Source organism: Dipodomys merriami, unplaced genomic scaffold (genome assembly GCF_024711535.1).
Source record: "Dipodomys merriami isolate MVZ:Mamm:240054 unplaced genomic scaffold, mDipMer1.0.p SCAF_384, whole genome shotgun sequence".
Lineage (NCBI taxonomy): Eukaryota > Metazoa > Chordata > Mammalia > Rodentia > Heteromyidae > Dipodomys > Dipodomys merriami.
In genome coordinates this window covers 1-19,647 of record NW_027205426.1, presented here as the reverse complement: position 1 = coordinate 19,647, position 19,647 = coordinate 1, and the positions used below count along the sequence as shown (strand labels likewise).

General features: G+C 36.6%; 1 protein-coding gene across 1 annotated transcript; it reads right to left on the bottom strand.

Moving 5' to 3' along the window:
* Nucleotides 1-738: 738 nt before the first annotated feature.
* LOC138805083 (vomeronasal type-2 receptor 116-like) lies at nt 739-9,443 on the bottom strand (the record flags this gene model as incomplete). The annotated part of the gene is made up of 5 exons (XM_069989667.1): nt 739-1,661; nt 2,572-2,695; nt 6,132-6,359; nt 7,022-7,822; nt 9,161-9,443. Coding segments are annotated over 5 exons (2,359 nt in total), but the record flags the coding sequence as incomplete, so codon positions are not given.
* Nucleotides 9,444-19,647: the final 10,204 nt, after the last annotated feature.

The window sequence follows — 19,647 nt, the reverse complement described above, 5'->3', positions numbered from 1 at the left end:
AGGGAAAGGAAATGGAGAGGTTTGGGGATATTGGCTCGGGCAAGTAGCTTGAAGAATACTGAAAAAGTTAGATGTTTGAATAGAAATACACAACTATTAAAAAAGTGTACCTTAATAATCATATGAAAACATGGAACATTATTAAGAGGAAAATATTAATGAAATGTATTTGAGGATTAAGCAGCATAGTGATATGCAGGCAGGAAGTTACTCTACTTTAAAATTTAGAAAAATGTCCATACTACTCAGGTAGCTTGATTTGGTGATTCTGGTTTGAAGTCAACTTGGACAGGAAAGTGCAAGAGTATCTTATGTCCAGTTAACCACCAAAGATCCAAAAGTGATGCTGTGGCTGAACTTGTAAACCACTAGCTTTCAGTAGAAAACTCAGTGATGATACCCAACCTTTAAGTTCAAGAACCAGGAGTGGCACCAAAGAAGAAAATTTAGGCAAAAGATTTAGAAGGAAAAATTACAACGTTAAGTCAACATTGAACATAATCTAGTGGTGATTATGGGATAATTGCATAACAAATAGAGCCAGAAATATACCAAATAAAATTCAAATTTAGCTGGCTCTAGCTACAATTTTTGAGTGTATCATTACTAGAGAAATGAGTAAGAGTCACTAATTTAATGAAGTGATTCCAACAATATAAATTAATATCTGATGGAATAAAAGGATAGTAGATTTAGTCTACACCTTTTATATGTTTAGTCAGTCAGGTAAGTTTTATCTTAAGAGGGCTTATTTCTTGAAGTCCATGTTTTGTCCTGGAATCCATGCAGAAGATTTTTATCTGGCCTTATCAAGATGATGTAGCACTTGGGGGCAAAAATGCAGACCAAGAGACCTGTACTGGAGGCCAAGATTGAGAAGACCTCTACAGCCACCATGACTTTCCCCTTACTGCTGTGGTAGACAGGCAGAAAAGTGAGCCAGACACTGCAGAACACCAGCATGCTGAAAGTCAAGAACTTGGCTTCATTGAAGGTGTCAGGCAGGTTCCTGGCCAGGAAAGCCACAGTGAAGCTGGCCAGAGCCAGGGAACCCAGGTATCCCAAAACACAGTAGAAAGCAGTGAGGGAGCCCTTGTTACACAGGATGATGAGGTGACCATGTTCAGAGTGTGCATCTGTGTCAATGAAGGGAGGAGAGGTTCCCAGCCAGAGTCCACACAAAGTGACCTGGATCAGGGTACAGATGGGAATGATGAAGTTAGGAGCCCCTGATAGCAGCAGCCACCTCATCCTTCTCCCTGGAGAAGTGGCCTTGAAGGCCAAAACCACAGTCACAGTTTTGGCCAAGATAGTGGAAAGAGCTACAGTGAACACAACTCCAAATGTGGTTTGCTGTAGAAAGCAGGTGACTGTGTTGGGAGGGCCAATAAAGAGCAAGGAACAGAGAAAACAGAAGATGAGGGAAATGAGCAGAATGTAGCTGAGAGCCTGGTTATTAGCCTTGACAATGGGGGTGTTGTGATGTTTCACAAAGACCCCAAGAACAACTGCTGTGAGTGTAGATAAGGAAAGAGCCATGAAGACCAAGGCCATCCCCAAAGGCTCCCCATAATCCAGAAAATTTGCAGCTCTTGGGAGGCACTGGTTTCTCTCTGTGTTGGAGTACTGATGATCTGGACACTTTAGACACTGCTGCATATCTGGTGAGGATTAAAAGAATCATTAGTCCTTTTTCACTACCTAAAAGAAATGATGAAATCTCTATTTAGAGAAAGTTCTGGTATTGAATACTTACTAGAATACAGTTAATATTACTAAAATTATTAGAAATGCTCAATATGTTTTACATCTTCATCATGTTCCTGCACGAATTCCAACAGGTGTAGTTGGGACTATTTACTTGCAATGACTATCACACATATTATTTCTTGCCATATCTAATGTCCTAACAATAATTTTCTGCATCTCTTGTTCTGTCATAATAATTTTCAGTATTTTGTGCACAAGTCAATCGCCTCATTCAAACTGGTGAATAGAGAAGCTTGTACTTTCCTGTATATAAATATAAATAGGAGCATCGTGGCACTTCCTTGAAGTTGTAATATTTGTCCCTCCTACTCACTTGTCTTTACAAGTAGGGACCAGAGAATCAAATCATTTTTGAAGCCATAAAGTCATAATAGACAACACTTTTACCTGCATTTTACACCAAATCCAACCCAGAACACTTGCTCTGTTTTAGAAACAGTTCTGGTCAATTGAAATCAAAGGTTTGAGTTTTGTTTATAATGTAAAAATAAATTTGAAAAAGATTGAGACTTTGTCCTTAAAAGGGATTTTGTCTTTAATATGGTAGAAATTAAACTTATATTACTGAGTAGTTGAATAAATGTGCTTACAACAGACTAGAAAAAAGTTAATCCTATATATAATCAAAATCCATGATTTGATTTTTTTTAAGAATCAGTATCATCCATTTTTTCAATTAAATTACTACGTGAATGAAGGAAGACTTTGATTCTGCAATCCTAATATACAGTTTTTGCACTGATTTCTATGGACTCTGGGGCACTAGGAGAGTATGAATTTTTCCCACAGCCAGGAATTTACCTGTATCATTAGCAATCTCATTCTCTGAGCAAGGGGTACAATCAAAACAACAGACAGCCTTTTCCTCTTGAGGGGATTTTCTGAATCCAGGACCACAACTCTCACTGCAGACAGAGTGAGCCGGCTGAGGAAAATCAGATAGGTGTAAGTAACTCTTTAGAATTTCCCTAACATTACAAAAGTTCCATTCTTTCAAAGAATGGGATTATTAATCAGTGTTTCTTTGAAGTTAATTGAATGCTGTTATAGATTCCATATCATGTGACCAGAAAACATTTATCTGCTACAGGCTTGTTGTTTAGCCTCTTGTACTACAGAGAGGTGTAAAAAGTTAAAAAGTAGAGATTAATGGTGAGAAGTTAAATCCCAGTGGCCAGAAATGTGGAGATTCCTTGAATTCATATCATTACAAGTTGTCTCCTATTCATCTGTGAAATAGTGAAGAGTAAGGATGAAGAATTCTCTTTGAAACTTCAAAAATGCTGTAAGGTAAGACACAGACCTCACTTTTATAGGGTTATGTGAATCCCAAGCTCATCATCTTACTTTTGCAATGGCCATGTGGTGAAAATCTTCTTTCAATGTTTGTTCTCATGAAGGATACCCAAATACCAGGCCAACTAACCCTTAAATGAAACCTCCACAGGTGAGATCAAAGTAAGCCTTTCAAACCACATAAAGGGATCAATTCCTCAGGTACATGTCAGTGTTAGAACCCTGCTAGGAAATATGCAATTTATATTTTATGACAATATTCTAAATGAACATTGAGAATCTTGGAGGGGTGCTGATCTTGGATCTTGAACTCAGGGTCTTAGACACTCTCATTGAGTCTTCTTTGCTTGAGGTTAGCATTCTACCACTTAATTCATACTGGTTGCTTGGATTTTGGGTAGTTTACAGAGATAGAGGCTCACAAATTTTTTTTGCCAGGTTGGCCTTTAAATTGACATAAAGTGTTAGATCTGAGAATGCCAACCTCCAGAGTAGATAGGATTAAAGGGATCAACCCCAGTATCCAGATCTGATCTTTGGGAGATTAAATGAAGATAAGAATCTCATAGGGTGCCTAGCTACAGCAATAAGACAAGATGCAGACATAAAGGGGATCCAAATAGGGAAAGAAGAAATAAAACTCTCCCTCTTTGCAGATGACATGATCTTGTATTTAAAGAATCCCATAGACTCCACTCCCAAATTACTCAAGCTGATTCAAAACTTTGGCAAAGTAGCAGGTTATAAAATTAACCCCCCAAAATCAATGGCTTTTCTATATGCCAACAATGAGAAAAGTGTGGCTGAAATTAGGAAAGGAACTCCATTTGTAATAGCCCCACAAAAAATAAAATACCTAGGAATTAACTTAACCAAAGAAGTGAAGGACCTCTATGATGAAAACTTTAAAATCTTGAAAAAGGAAATCAACACAGAACTTAAAAAATGGCAAAACCTCCCATGCTCCTGGATTGGCAAGATTAACATCGTGAAAATGGCAATACTTCCCAAGGCTATCTACAAATTCAACGCGATACCTATCAAAATTCCACCCTCATTCTTCAAGGAAATAGAAGAGGCAATCTAAAAATTCATATGGAACAATAAAAGACCCCGAATAGCAAAAACGCTCCTCAACGGAAAGAACACTGCTGGAGGAATATCAATACCAAACTTCAAACTCTACTATAAAGCCATAGTAATCAAAACAGCTTGGTATTGGCATAAGAACAGACCTCAGGACCAATGGAATAGAATTGAAAACCCAGAAATGAACCTACAGACCTATAGCCATCTAATCTTCGATAAGGAAGCTAAAACAATAGAATGGAAGAAAGACAGCCTCTTCAGTAAATGGTGCTGGCAAAATTGGTTAACTACTTGTAGAAAACTAAAGCTATATCCTTATATATCACCCTGCACCAGAATCAACTCCAAATGGATCAAAGACCTTGGAGTTAAAGCAGACACTCTGAAAACATTACAGGATGGAATAGGAGAAACCCTAGGTCTCCTTGGCTCAGGCCGAAATTTTCTAAATAGAGACCCGGAAGCACAACAAATCAAAGAAAGGTTGGACAAATGGGATTGCATAAGATTGCAGAGCTTCTGCAGGGCAAATGACATAGCTGGCAAGATCAATAGAAAGCCCATGAATTGGGAGAAGATCTTTACTAGCCATACAACGGACAAGGGTCTCATATCTAAAATATACTTGGAACTCAAAAAATTAAACCATCCAACAACAAATCCTCAAAGAAACAACTGCCCAATAAATAAGTGGGCGAAAGACTTAAAGAGAAGCTTCTCTGAAGAAGAAAGAAGGATGGCCAATAGACACATGAAGAAATGTTCAACATCCCTAGCCATAAAAGAAATGCAAATCAAAACAACATTGAGATATCACCTCACTCCAGTTAGAACAGCAAAAATCAAGAACTCTAACAACAACAGATGCTGGAGGGGATGTGGACAGAAGGGAACCTTACTTCATTGTTGGTGGGAATGTAAACTTGTTCAACCACTTTGGAAAGCAGTATGGAGGTTCCTCAAAAGACTTCACATAGATCTCCCCTATGATCCAGCAATCCCACTTTTGGGCATTTACCCAAATGTTTACAAACAAGACCACACTAAAGCTACCAGCACAGCTATGTTTATTGCAGCATTATTTACCATAGCTAAGATATGGAACCAACCCAGATGCCCCTCAGTAGATGAATGGATCAAGAAAATGTGGTATATATACACAATGGAATTCTATGCCTCCATCAGAAAGAATGACATTTCCCCATTTGTTAGGAAATGGAAAGGCTTGGAAAAAATTATATTAAGTGAAGTAAGCCAGGCCCAAAGAAACATAGGTCCCATGGTTTCCCTTATTTGCAATATCTAGTATAGGTATGAGTCAAGCGGAAAAGGTCAGATAATGTGATGTTAGGAAAATGAACCCTTAAATATGTATTTTAATGTTTTCGTTTCTTTCATGCATGTGTTTCTAACGCATTTATAAGATTATTTCTTTGTTGCTTTGTATGTCCCTCCCCCACAGTGTAACCCCCGCTTTCACTATATTTGATGTCAGTATAACATGTGGAGGAGATGGGGACAAACAAGTCGTTTAAGGATTCAGGTGGACCTGTGGCAACAATGAGAAGTACAAAATGTCATGTCAAAACCAGCTTTACAATGTCGGTGTGGGGGGGGAGGGGGGTATAATTGGGTGGGGGGAGGGGGGTATAATTGGGTGGGGGGAGGGGGAGGATGGGAAGGGAGGTGAAGGGTAAACAAAGGAGGAGGCTGCAATGCTTGGTAAGAAATGTATGCATTATCCTGCCCATGTAATTGTAGCCCCTCTGTACAGTATGTTCTCAAATAAAATAAAATTAAATTAAAAAAAAATCTCATAGGGATTCCTGGTTAGACTGCATTCTCACCATGGTATGCAGACCTCAGTAGCTAGTATTACTGGAGTCAGTTGCTGGTAACTAATTATTGCTATATCTTAAGGATGAATTTTACTTATTTATATGTCCTTAAAATCATTACAATTAAATCCAACACACCTCTGTAGTTTCTATGGCCCACTCTACCATATTTTCAGATAAAGACAGTTGATGACCATGTGGAGCATATGGAGAAAACTTTCCAATTTGCACCTCAAGATCAAGACCTTCTGGAAAAGTCCAAATGTTCACAATGTCATACTGTGCCTCCAATTTTCTTTTGTCATCTAAAATCACCTGATCTCCAGCAGGATTTTGAAACTGGATGTTCTTCAGAAAAGGGTGCAGCTAGAAGAGATATATCATCTTACATTGAAGTACATCCCAATGTTAAAACAGAAAATCTGAGCAAAGGAATGCTCTAGATTGCCTTTAATCTTGGATTCGGAATTCAAGAATAACAGAGGCACCTACAGAAATCTTTAGCGGAAACAAATTAATCTTTCTGAATCCTGGTCACTCAGCAAAGGAGTAGCAGGCCTTAGTTCAAGAGAGGCCTATTTTATGTATATAATCATAAATGAGACAATTCTCATATGGCTATTTAAAGTTTTTACAAAACGAATACTCTCAGTGTCTATAGTTTGATATTAATAAAATTTTAATACCTAGATTAGTATGAAACTAGGTCACATAAAAATATGAATACCTTTGTTCATCAGGTCATCCTTAGAAACTCATAGGGAAAGGTGCATTTACAGTTTTCAAACTGAGGTTATTTGGAATCAGAAGAATTTTTCAAAACATGCAATGCAACACAGTTCTGTAACTGGCATGCCTTTCCTTAAAAGCACATGAGCACAGGTTTAGAGTACATCACAGACTTTTACAAAAGTATAATTTCTTGAGTTTTTGGAAAATACATAAAATACTATATTTCATATTGTTAGAAATCCCTCTAGGAAGTGAATTCATTCATTGTGTGTGCCATCAAAAACAGAATATCTTACCTCTACAGGGGAAGACATTGTTTGTTTTCCATTTCCCATTGTTTGTGCTTCTGTTTGATGAAGAAGTATTTCATGGAGAGCCTGGGCCACAGCATACACAGCGTTATATATATTGTAACTGTGTCCAGACATAGTCATGTCAAAAATGTGCCCAGGCAACCAATCCAAGGAAGCATCATGAGGACACTTCTCCCATATTATACAGTCAGACTCAGAATCTGAGCAATTAAAAGAGAGAAACCAAAGCCTAGCAAGGAAAAAGTCTTCTGGGTGTTTGGAAGGGTTAACTGCCTTGAGAAAATCTGTGAATCCAGAAACATCTGGATGATGGTGTGAAAAAATTAATGGTACAAGGGATGAACCTAACATGAAATATGTCCTCTTTGTGGTTAAATCCCACTGTGAGTTCATGATACAAACTTTTCCTTTTATTAGATACTGCTCAATACATATCATTAAATCTAGTAGGGATTCATTATCACCATATATGATGAGGACATTTGCTGAAGATTTGTTAATTTGGTTATAAAGTGCCATGACTTTTAATGACAGGCTATAGTTTGGGATTGCTAGCTCAAAGGCTACACAAACTCTGTTTTTGGCCATCTCTTCTTTCAATTCATGAAGAATCCACAAACCATTGTCATCTTGTAATGTTAACAGTCCCACCCAGTTCCAGCTGAAATGAAGCAGTAAGGAGACCATGGCAGTGGCTATCGATGTGTCCTTTGAGGCCATCTGATAGAGAGCAGGAAACTTGTTATGGTCACTGAGTGCATGATCAAAAGGTCCAAAGGTGAGCTAAAGGAAATGAAAATTGGATGCTCCATTAATTTTCTTTTTAGTGGTTCATAGGTCTTGAACTCTGGGCCTAAGTTCTGTCTCTGAGCTCTTCAGTTAAAGGTGAGAGTCTACCACTTGAGCCACAGTGCCACTTCTGGGTTTCTGGTGGTTATCTGGAGATAAGAGTCTCATGGAATTTCCTGCCCAGATGGGTTTTGAACCATGATCCTCAGATTTCAGTCTCCTAAGTAGCTAGGCTTACAGGCATGAGCCACTAATGCCGGGCCATGAATATCTATCAATCACAATCTCAGTCATGATATATATTAAATAACCACTAGAAGTAGATAAAAAGTAGTCTTTTCTTAAAGTTTAAAAAAAATGTTTCATAGATGTACAAAATATCAATTTGTTTGTAAATTGTCTTTTGATCTTTGTCACTACTTCCAAACACCCCTGATTTCTATACCAACTCCATCCATTCCCTGACTTTCCTACTTTTATTTGCACATACATACCTTGAATATTATGTTGATTTTCCCAGTTGTCTATTCCCTGCTCCTCTGCCTCTTTGCACATCCCCTAATCACCTACTCCACTCAGACAGGATACACTTTATTTGTCTGATGTTCATTTTTATACTGTGTGTTATTTGATTAGAGAGATTATGCCATGGAATTCCACCCCTATGTGTACCATACATTACATATTAATTATAGATTGATACATATATATGGAAATGGTGTGTCTATATCCATGTCATATTTCATTTTTACATTTTTGATTTGATATTTACATATGAGAGAATGCACGCCCTCTTTTTCTTTGGGAGCCTGATTTTACTTCATTCACCATAATATCTTGCACTTGTGCCTGTGTGTGTATGTGTGTGTGTGTGTGTGTGTGTGTGTGTGTGTGTGTGTGTGTGTGTGTGTGTGTGTTTGCTTGCTTGCTAGTACAGGGGTATTACTTCTTAGGACCTCATGCACTTCCTGGGATTTTTCCCTAAAGGCTTGCACTCTGGCTATGGAACCACACATTACTTCCTGCTTTTTGTTGGTTAATTAGAGATTGATTTCCCTAGAAACTAGGACTACAGGAGTGAGACACTAGCATTTTCCATTTCCTGATTTTTAAAAGAAAATTATTTATAAGACTTAAGACTGCAAATAATCACTTTGTCTGCTCTAAATTTACCGTCCTTTTCAAACAATGGGACTATACATAGCCTATTTCCTTGAATACTTACTCATTGATATCACAAAATTTGATAGATTCATTCTCATTCTCTTCTAACACCTCAAATGGCAACAATTTCTACATTTTAAAATATTCCTCAACTCCACACACCCTCACCTGTGGAAACATGTAGAGGTCCAGCAATGTACCTATCTGGGCAGATGTTAATCCTGATGGTCCTGTCAGTACTGCTATAGACTTGCTATTGCTCATACAGGAATAGTTAGGAATCTTCCCAAAAAGGCAAATGAAGGGATTTTTAAATGCTTCTGAAATTCCAAATTGAACATTACAGATATCAAATCCCAGAGTCAAGTTTTGTAAAAGATCATGGGTTTTGTTGATCTCTTCAATAGCAAAAATCAAGGCCAAAACAAACTGGTAGTTCTTGAAGATACACCTGTGTAATGAGCATAAAATTTTATTCAATGATTTAACATTTTATTGCTATTGTATAGTTGATATACAGAGGGATTACAGTTAAATGAATCAGGTAATGAATAATGAGTACAGCTCTTTTTGAACCCTGTCTGATAGTCCTTCACTGTCTCACATTTTCCCTCCCATTCCTACCTACAAGACATAGTTTATTTTCCACATAGTGTCTAGTGAGTACCATTGTTGTACTTGTTCACCCTTGTTCTGCTTTTATTTCAAAACTAATGATTTTAATGTATTGAATACTTGCTTCTCTGGCAAGGAGTATTAAGACATTACCCCCAATTGAGATCAAATGCAAATGTAGTGTCTTATGATTATACATATGATTAGATTAGGACATGAAGGGAATTTGTCATGAATGAGATTCAGAAATTTAACTTAAGTGGACAAAGAGAGCTTGCTCATTCCTTGCTACCTCATTCACCACAGCAAAAAACCTGTTGTGCAATAAACATGTAATAGGTTTTCATGAAACATGAAATTTGTTTTTCCTGACAGGTAATGCATTTTTATTTATTCAATGATTTCACATTTTATTGCTATTGTGGAATTAATGTACAGAGAGTTTACAGTTAGATGAATTAAGTAATGAATATTGAGTACAGTTCTTTTCAAACCATGTCTCACCTTCCCTTATTGCCTCCTGGTTCTTCCCTCCCATTCCCACCCAGAAAACATACAGTTGTTCATTTTCCACATATTGACTAGTGTTTACCTCTGTCATACTTTGTTCACCCCTTTTCTGCATTTATGTACCCTCCTTGTTTCTACAAACAAGACAAAAGGAAAAAAAACAAAAACAGCAACATGACAACTAAAATTTCTCTTGTCTCCTTTTCTTGGAATTGTTCTCATAGAATATTATTTTATATTATCATCTGAGCATAGCTATTAAGTCTTTGTCAACCACTCCTCTGAGTATGATCCTTTGGCCTCAGTGTGTGAATGTCTACAGTCGTATATAATTAATCAGAGAAAGCACATATTTTCTTGTCTTCCTCTTGGAGTAAGTAGCTCCACCTGTGTGAAAGCTCTAGTTTTGAGTCACACAGTTTATATTGTGTGCTTACATGACAGGTCAAGGTAGCTAACAAATCTTCAGTTTAAGAGTATCTTTCAAAAGCAAAGTACATTTAAGCAAGATTCTATTGTTAGCTCTGCTCACAGACCCACCATATTAAACAGCTCTTTCTGCATCATCAATCAGAACAAGAACTCAAACATCAGGTGAGTGAATTTTATTTGTATTTACCTAACAAAACATGAATTCATCCATCTTTGTGTATCTCAGTATTGAGAAAGGAGCCTCCAATATGAGGGATGAGGAGAGAACTGTAAGCAAGCTTTACAGTTCCAAGTCCATCATGGTGGGGATCACTACTATGTTCCTAATATATTTATAGACTGAGAAACTGGAAATGAAAGAATACAGAGGAGTAAGGAGGATCAAAGTATCTTTCTCTCTCTGTGTCATGTCTCTGTGTTTAAGGGTATGTATGCACAACATTCTGAGGTAATATGAAATCAACACACTTTTTTTAAGAATAGGAAACAATGGAGGCAAATGACAAGATGAACTTGTTCTAAACAAAGTGCACACATATGTCAAATTTCACAATGGACACTAGTCATATTAGTGATATCTTTCTAAGGAGAAGAAAACAGTCAGCTTGAAGAAAATCTAATTGAACACACACACATATATGGAATAATAACCTGAAAGCAAGAATTAAGATATGCGAAAAATGTTTTGTCAAAAGTTGAAACATTTCAAAAAGTAAGTGTTAGTGTTTGGGGGATTCAGTAAATGGTTATGAAAGCCAAAATGTAGAAATGCTAGTTCTTTTTTTCTGTTTTGGTCCGGTCCTGGGGCCTGAACTCTGGGCCTGGGAGCTGTCCCTCAGCTCTTCAGCTCAAGGCTAGGGCTCTACTACTTGAGCCACAGATCCACTTCCGGCTTTTTTCTTTTTGCTTATGTGGTGCTGGGGTCTCGAACCCAGGGCCTCATGCATGCAAGGCAAATGCTCTACCACTGAGCCACCTTCCCATCCCCTAGAAATGCTAGTTCTTATAAGTAATAACAGAATTTGAAATTCATAATGTAGGCTACGATGCAAATATAAGATATCTAAAGGTGAAAGGTTAATCAAGTATTTGACCATGACATCTAACCATCTACAGAAAGCTGTCTTATGTTCAAGCTCTTATAAGTAAAATTTATAAATGAAAGTTTCTCTAGACTAGAAGAGAAAAGGAAGCCATAACACAAACGGGTGCCTGTGTCCCTAAATAACTGACTCCTCAGTAGAATCCATAGAAGCAGTAGAGCATTGCAAGTGATTTTTTTCATTAAGAAGATAAAAATATATCCATCAAAATACTGTACTTAGCAATAATATCCTTTAGAAGTGAAGGGCTAAAGATATTAGCAGACATGCACAGTTAAGAGAATGTGTTTCACCAGACCTGTTCTACAAGAAATACTACTCTATCCAAAAGGCAGAACCATTAATAAACAAGAAAAATATACAAGAATGTATAAAACTTATTAGTAAGAATGAGTATACAAGCTAGCTGAGAACGTTCTAACATTATAAATACACAATTCTTAGGCAGAAGGAAAAGTTAATAATATAGCCATATCTAGTAATTACTGTAGAATAGCATCAAATTGGAAATATATTATTACAAATGATGGGAAGAATACAATGCAGATGCAGTTTTTGTCTTTAATATTTCATCTTAATATATTAAATAAAAATATTTCATTGTAACATTGTTGTACATCTACTTATAGACTTTGATCTATTACTTGTGTGAGTGTTTTCTCTTTTTCTCTCATCCTCATTATTAACATGGATTATTGTAATTATTGTAAAATAGCTTTCTATAATCTATTTTAAGCTCCCTAATTACCAGAACATCTATAACAGAGAAATGAAAACTTATAATCCAGAAATAAAAAAACCCACTACTATTGGGCTCACTTAACAATCACTGAGGTCTCTAAAAGGAGAGAAGAGATTCTATAGAAACAAAATGTAATTAGACTGAAATAAAAAGCATGAGCAATCAAGGCAGAAATAGAATAGAATTAATACCTCCCATTATTCTTGATGAGCTGAATGAGTATTGTGAAAATAGCCATATTAATGAAAACCATTTATAGATCCAGTGCAGTCTCCATCAAAATTCCTATAACTTCCTTTACAAAAATAGAATAGGGAAGAATAAAAATGATGTAAAAAGAAATCCTCAATTAGCCAGAGCTTTTTTAAGACACAAGAACAATGCTAAAAAATCACTACACCTGTTTTTCTCTTATACTACAAAGCCTTGTGGCAGAAGAAAAAAAGTCTGTGATAAAAATAAACAAATAGATCAGTGAAACATACACCAAAGAAGTAATTGTAAACAACAACAGATATCTGATTCTTAGAGAAGTTGACAAATAATACCTGTCTTAAAAATAGTACCCTTAGTAAGATTTCACACAATGTGAAACTAGGTATCATATGCTTCAACTTCTATTTTCTTAAAACTCAAAATTGATCAGTTCTTAACGAGAGAATGGAAAATTGCAAGTATGGAGAAAATGACGGGAACATACATATATAGGTAACTTTAGAAAAACCCCAAATAACTCATACAATAATAGCAGGAATTAAGCTTTGGATATGGCTAAATGATTGCATCTTTTGTCTTATTCACAAGGCCCTAAATTCCACCAAGGCACTGGATGTAGTAAATGTGGTTGAATTAAACTGAAAAGCTTTAGCACAAGAAAGAAATAGTGGAATAGCCAAATGAATGGTTGAAAATCTTGGTAGCTTGTCAACTCACAGAGGATTAATAGCATAGTGTAAAACAACTCTAAAATTTAAGTAGTAGTAGGAAAGAATTTGATCAATGGGTAGAAACATGAGCAGATCCTTCAAAATTAAAATGTACAAATGGAAAATGAATACAGAGAAAATGTTCAACCGCTTCAGCAGTCTGGACAATACAAATCAAAGCTACAAGGTTACCCAACAACCCAGACAAAACTGCAGTTTTATTTGAACTGAAAAATTGATATGTGTAGTGAAGGAATGGAAAATATCACTGAAGATTTAGGACCAGAGAAATTTAACTTGAAGTCTCATTTACTAATTTGAAGATGGCAATGTGGGAAGAAGGAATATCCATTTTGAAATAAATATATCAAGCATATGAAATTAAAAAATAATATAAAAATGAGGTCTGAGCCAGAGATGCATGCTAGAAACTTAGTATTTGAATGATACTACCTTCTCTTAGAAATTAAGAAGTATAATCAGAAAAAGAAGAGAATACACCCAAATTAATAAACTCAGAGATGAGAATGGAAACATCACCATGGAAACAACCAAGATTCAGAACATTATAAGGATATACTTCTCAAAATTTTATGCTAATAAGTTTGAGAACATGACAGAAATGGACCTTTTCCTAGCAAATATTGACATGTCAAAACTAAACCAAGATGAGTTAAACCAGCTTAACAGGCCCATATCAAGCATTGAAATAGAAACAGCAATAAGAGACCTCCCAGCTAAGAAAAGTCCAGGACCAGATGGTTTTACAGCGGAATTCTACAAGGCCTTCAAAGTAGAGCTCACACCAATACTCCTCCAATACCTCAATGAAACTGAAAGAGAAAGTTCACTACCGAACACATTCTATGAAGCCATCATAACCCTCATCCCCAAACCAGGCAGGGACTCATCAAAGAAAGAGAACTATAGACCCATGTCTTTGATGAACATTGATGCAAAACTTCTCAACAAAATTTTGGCCAATCGACTTCAACAATTCATCCAAAAAATCATACACCACGATCAAACAGGATTCATTTCAGGGAGGCAAAGCTAGTTCAATATACGCAAATCAATTAATATAATTCATCACATCAACAGGAGAAAGGATAAGAACCACATGGTTATCTCAATAGATGCAGAAAAAGCATTCAACAAGATCCAACACCACTTTATGATGAAGGTTCTGGAAAAATTAGGAATCCATGGAACATTCCTCAATACAATAAAGGCTGTGGATGACAAACCTACAGCCAGCATTATACTTAATGGTGAAAAACTAAAGCCATTTCCTCTTAACTCAGGAACAAGACAAGGATGTCCACTCTCTCCACTTCTCTTCAATCTAGTATTAGAATGCCTTGCTACAGCAATAAGACAAGATGCAAACATAAAGGGGATCCAAATAGGGAAAGAAGAAATAAAACTCTCCCTCTTTGCAGATGACATGATCTTGTATTTAAAGAATCCCATAGACTCCACTCCCAAATTACTCAAGCTGATTCAAAACTTTGGCAAAGTAGCAGGTTATAAAATTAACCCCCCAAAATCAATGGCTTTTCTGTATGCCAACAATGAGAAAAGTGTGGCTGAAATTAGGAAAGTAACTCCATTTGTAATAGCCCCTCTTAAAATAAAATACCTAGGAATTAACTTAACCAAAGAAGTGAAGGACCTCTATGATGAAAACTTTAAAATCTAGAAAAAGGAACTCCAAACAGAACTTAGAAAATGGCAAAATTTCCATGCTCCTGGATTGGAAAGATGAACATCGTGAAAATGGCAATATTTCCCAAGGCTATCTACAAATTCAATGTGATACCTATTAAAATTCCTACCTCATTCTTCAAGGAAATCGAAGAGGCAATCCAAAAATTCATATGGAACAATAAAAGACCCCGAATAGCAAAAACGCTCCTCAACGGAAAGAACACTGATGGAGGAATATCAATACCAAATTTCAAACTCTACTCTAAAGCCATAGTAATCAAAACAGCTTGTTACTGGCATAAGAACAGACCTCAGGACCAATGGAATAGAATTGAAAACCCAGAAATTAACCTACAGACCTATAGCCAACTAATCTTCGATAAGGGAGCTAAAATAATAGAATAGAAGAAAGACAGCCTCTTCAGTAAATGGTGCTTGCAAAATTGGTTAACTACTTGTAGAAAACTAAAACTAGATCCTTATATATCACCCTGCACCAGAATCAACTCCAAATGGATCAAAGACCTCGGAGTTAAAGCAGACACTCTGAAAACATTACAGGATGGAATATGAGAAACCCTAGGTCTCCTTGGCACAGGTCGAAATTTTCTTAATAGAGACACAGAAACCCAACAAATCAAAGAAAGGTTGGACAAATTGGATTGCATGAAGTTGCAGAGCTTCTTTATGGCAAAGGACATAGCTAGCAAGATCAATAGAAAGCCCACAGAGTGGGAAAAGATCTTTACTAGCCATACAATGGACAAAGGGTCTAATATCTAAAATATACTTGGAGCTCAAAAAATTAAATCCCCCAACAACAAATCCTCAAAGAAAGAACTGCCCAATAAATAAGTGGGCGAAAGACTTGAAGAGAAACTTCTCTGAAGAAGAAAGAAGGATGGCCAACAGACACATGAAGAACTGCTCAACCTCCCTAGCCATAAAAGAAATGCAAATCAAAACAACATTGAGATACCACCTCACCCCAGCTAGAATGGCTATAATCGAGAACTCTAACAACAACAGATGGTGGAGGGGATGTGGACAGAAGTGAACCTTACTTCATTGTTGGTGGGAGTGTATACTTGTTCAACCACTTTGGAAAGCAGTATGGAGGTTTCTGAAAAGACTTCACATAGAGCTCCCCTATGACCCAGCAATCCCACTTTTGGGCATTTACCCAAATGTTTACAAACAAGACCACACTAAAGCTACCAGCACAACTATGCTTATTGCAACATTATTTACCATAGCTATGATATGGAACCAACCCAGATGCCCCTCAGTAGATGAATGGATCAAGAAAATGTGGTATATATACACAATGAAATTCTATGCCTCCATCAGAAAGAATGACATTTCCCCATTTGTTAGGAAATGGAAAGGCTTGGAAAAAATTATATTAAGTGAAGTAAGCCAAGCCCAAAGAAACAAAGGTCCCATGGTTTCCTTTATTTGCATATCTAGTATATGTATGAGTCAAGCAGGAAAGGTCAGATAATGTGATGTTAGGAAAATGAACGCTTAGGTAAGTATTTAAATGTTTTTTTCTTTCATGCATTTGTTTCTAACTCATTTATAAGATTATTTCTTTGTAGCTTTGTATGTACAACCCCTGCTTTCACTATATTTGATGTCGGTATAGTTTGTGCAGGAGAAGGGAAAAAACATGTTGGTTAAGGATACAGGTGGACCCGATGCAACTAAGAGAAGTACAAGTTGTCATGTCAAAAACGAACTTTACAACTTTGGTGCGTGGCGGGGTTTGGGTGGGGAGTTGGGGGGAGGCTGGGAAGGGATGTGAAGGGTAAACAAAGGAGGAGGCCGCAATGCTTGATAAGAAATGTACTCATTATCTTTCCCATGTAATTGTAACCCCTCTGTACAATATGTTCACCAAAAATTAAAATTAAAATAAAAAAAGAAATTAAGAAGTATATATATACTATATAATATATATAGTATATATATACTATATATAGTACCTTGTTAATTACCAACAACATCCAGTTTAGAAAAAATTGCTGTAATGAAAGAGCCTGCAGATTAGTATTTTAAAGGTTCCCTTGGAGATAGAATGAATTTTTTTTGCATTGCTTATTTATGTCTTGATAAAGTTCTCATAATTGCATGAGACCTAGCAGTTTTTCATTTCAGTGATGACTTTAAAATATATCCATATCTGGATAACATACACTCATTTGTAATTTATGCACATTTGTACCTGAGTCTACTTCTTTATAAAACGAACAAGCCACTTTTTATGGAAATGTTCTGGAACATAGCAGTAGCTACTCAAAATCATTATTGAACTGCTAGCAAGATCAATAGAAAGCCCACGGATTGAGAGAAGATCTTCACTAGCCATACAACAGACAAGGGTCTCATATCTAAAATATACCTGGAACTCAACAAATTAAATCCCCCAACAATAAATCCTCAAAGAAACAACTGCCCAATAAATAAGTAGGCTAAAGACTTAAAGAGAAACTTCTCTGAAGAGGAAAGAAGGATGGCCATGTGTCTCCATGAAGAAGTGCTCAACCTCACTAGCCATAAAAGAAATGCAAATCAAAACAACATTGAGATACCACCTAACCCCAGTTAGAATGGCTATAATCAAGAACTCTAATAACAACAAATGCTGAAGGGGATGTTGACAGAAGGGAATCTTACTGCATTGTTGGTGGCAGTGTAAACTTGCTCAACCACTTGGGAAAGCAGTATGAAGATTCCTCAAAAGACTCCACATAGAGCTCCCCTATGACTCAGCAATCCCACTTTTAGACATTTACCCGAATGATCACAAACAAGACCACACTAAAGCTACCAGCACAACTATGTTTATTGCAGCATTATTTACCATAGCTAAGATATAGAAGCAACCCAGATGCCCCTCAGTGGATGGATCAAGAAAATGTGGTATATATACACAATGGAAATCTATGCCTCCATCAGAAAGAATGACATTGCCACATTTGTTAGGAAATGGAATGGCTTGGAAAAATATTAAGTGAAATAAGCCAGGCCTAAAGAAACATAGGTCCCATGGATTCCCTTATTTGCAATAACTAGTAAATGTCTGAGGGAAGCAGAAATGGTCAGATAAGTCGATGTTATGCAAAATGAACCCCAAGATGAGGACTCAAATGGTTGTTCTTTTTTGCTATTGTTTCTAACATATTTATAAGATGATTTCTTTGTTGCTTTGTATGTCCCTCCCCCACGATATAACCGCGGTTTCCACTGTATTTGATGTTGGCATACTTTGTGGAGGGGAATGGGAAAAAAAAACAAATGGTTTAAATAGAGATACAGGTGGACCCACTGCAACAATGAGATGTACAAGACATTATGTTGAAAAATGAACTTTACAACTTTGGCGGGGACGGAGGAGAGGTGGGAGATGGTAAGGAATTATAAGGGGAACAAAGGAGGAGGCAACAATCCTTGATAAGAAATGTACTCATTATTTTGCTCATGTAATTACAGCCCCTCTGTACGGTATTTTCACAATAAAAATAGAAAAAACCCTAAAAAACCCAAACCCAAAAAACAAAAACCAAAATCATCGTTGAACTTCTGTAGTAGAAAATCCATTAAAGAGGAAGTAAATTTGGTCCAAGTGTAGTGTGCACATGTATGGAAATATTACACTGTAAAACTTTCATAACATAATTTGTGGTAAGTAAAATGCAAAATAAAAATATTAAGAATCTAAACAGGTGTGGTTTGGGTGATGATATATAAAAATTAAAAAGATTGTAGACCTTTGGAGAAATTAATCTTTGGGGGTAACTTAATCCTCTAATCTTAGCTAGCTGATCATGAGGTAAAGATCTCAGGATCCTAAGTCAAAGCCATGTGGGGCAGAAAAGTCAATGACACTTTTTTTTAAACTGCAAATGTGATTTACAGAGGGGTTACAGTTTCATAAGTTATGTAATGAGTATATTACCTTTTCATCATTGTTACCCCCTCTCACATTTTCTACAAGTATTTTCCTTCCGACCTACTTAGCCCCAATGTTGTATAGTTCATTTCCAACAAAGTTTCCAGTGAGCATCACTGATGAAATAATTCACTCTTTATCCCGTTATCTGACAAAAAATCAGAAATGGAGGTGGGGCTGAAGTGGTAGAGAATCAGTTTTAAGAGAAAAGGCCAATGAAGAGTACAAAGCAAGCCAAACATCAGAGGCTCATAACTGTAACCTTAGTGAGCTCAGAAAACTGAAAATGAACAGAAGGAATGACAGATATGGGAGATAAAAAGGAGATGGAACAATGTACAAAAATGGCTCAAGTGGTAGAGCACTTGCCTTGAGCTGAAGAGCTGAGGGACAGTGCCTAGGCCCAGAGTTCAAGTCCCACAACCAACAAAAAAAACAACACAACAAAAAAGGCTCATAAATAGAGTCAGTGACTATAATCAAAGTACATGACATGCAGGGTAGAACTACAATATGAACCAATTAGTTAGCACAAGTACCATATCATATAAAAGTTGAGAAACAGAGAACACCAGTTGATATACAGGCGAGTCAAATATCTCACATAATGCTGTCTAATTTCAGTGGTGCATTTAGACACAAAAAAGACTTCATGGATAAAT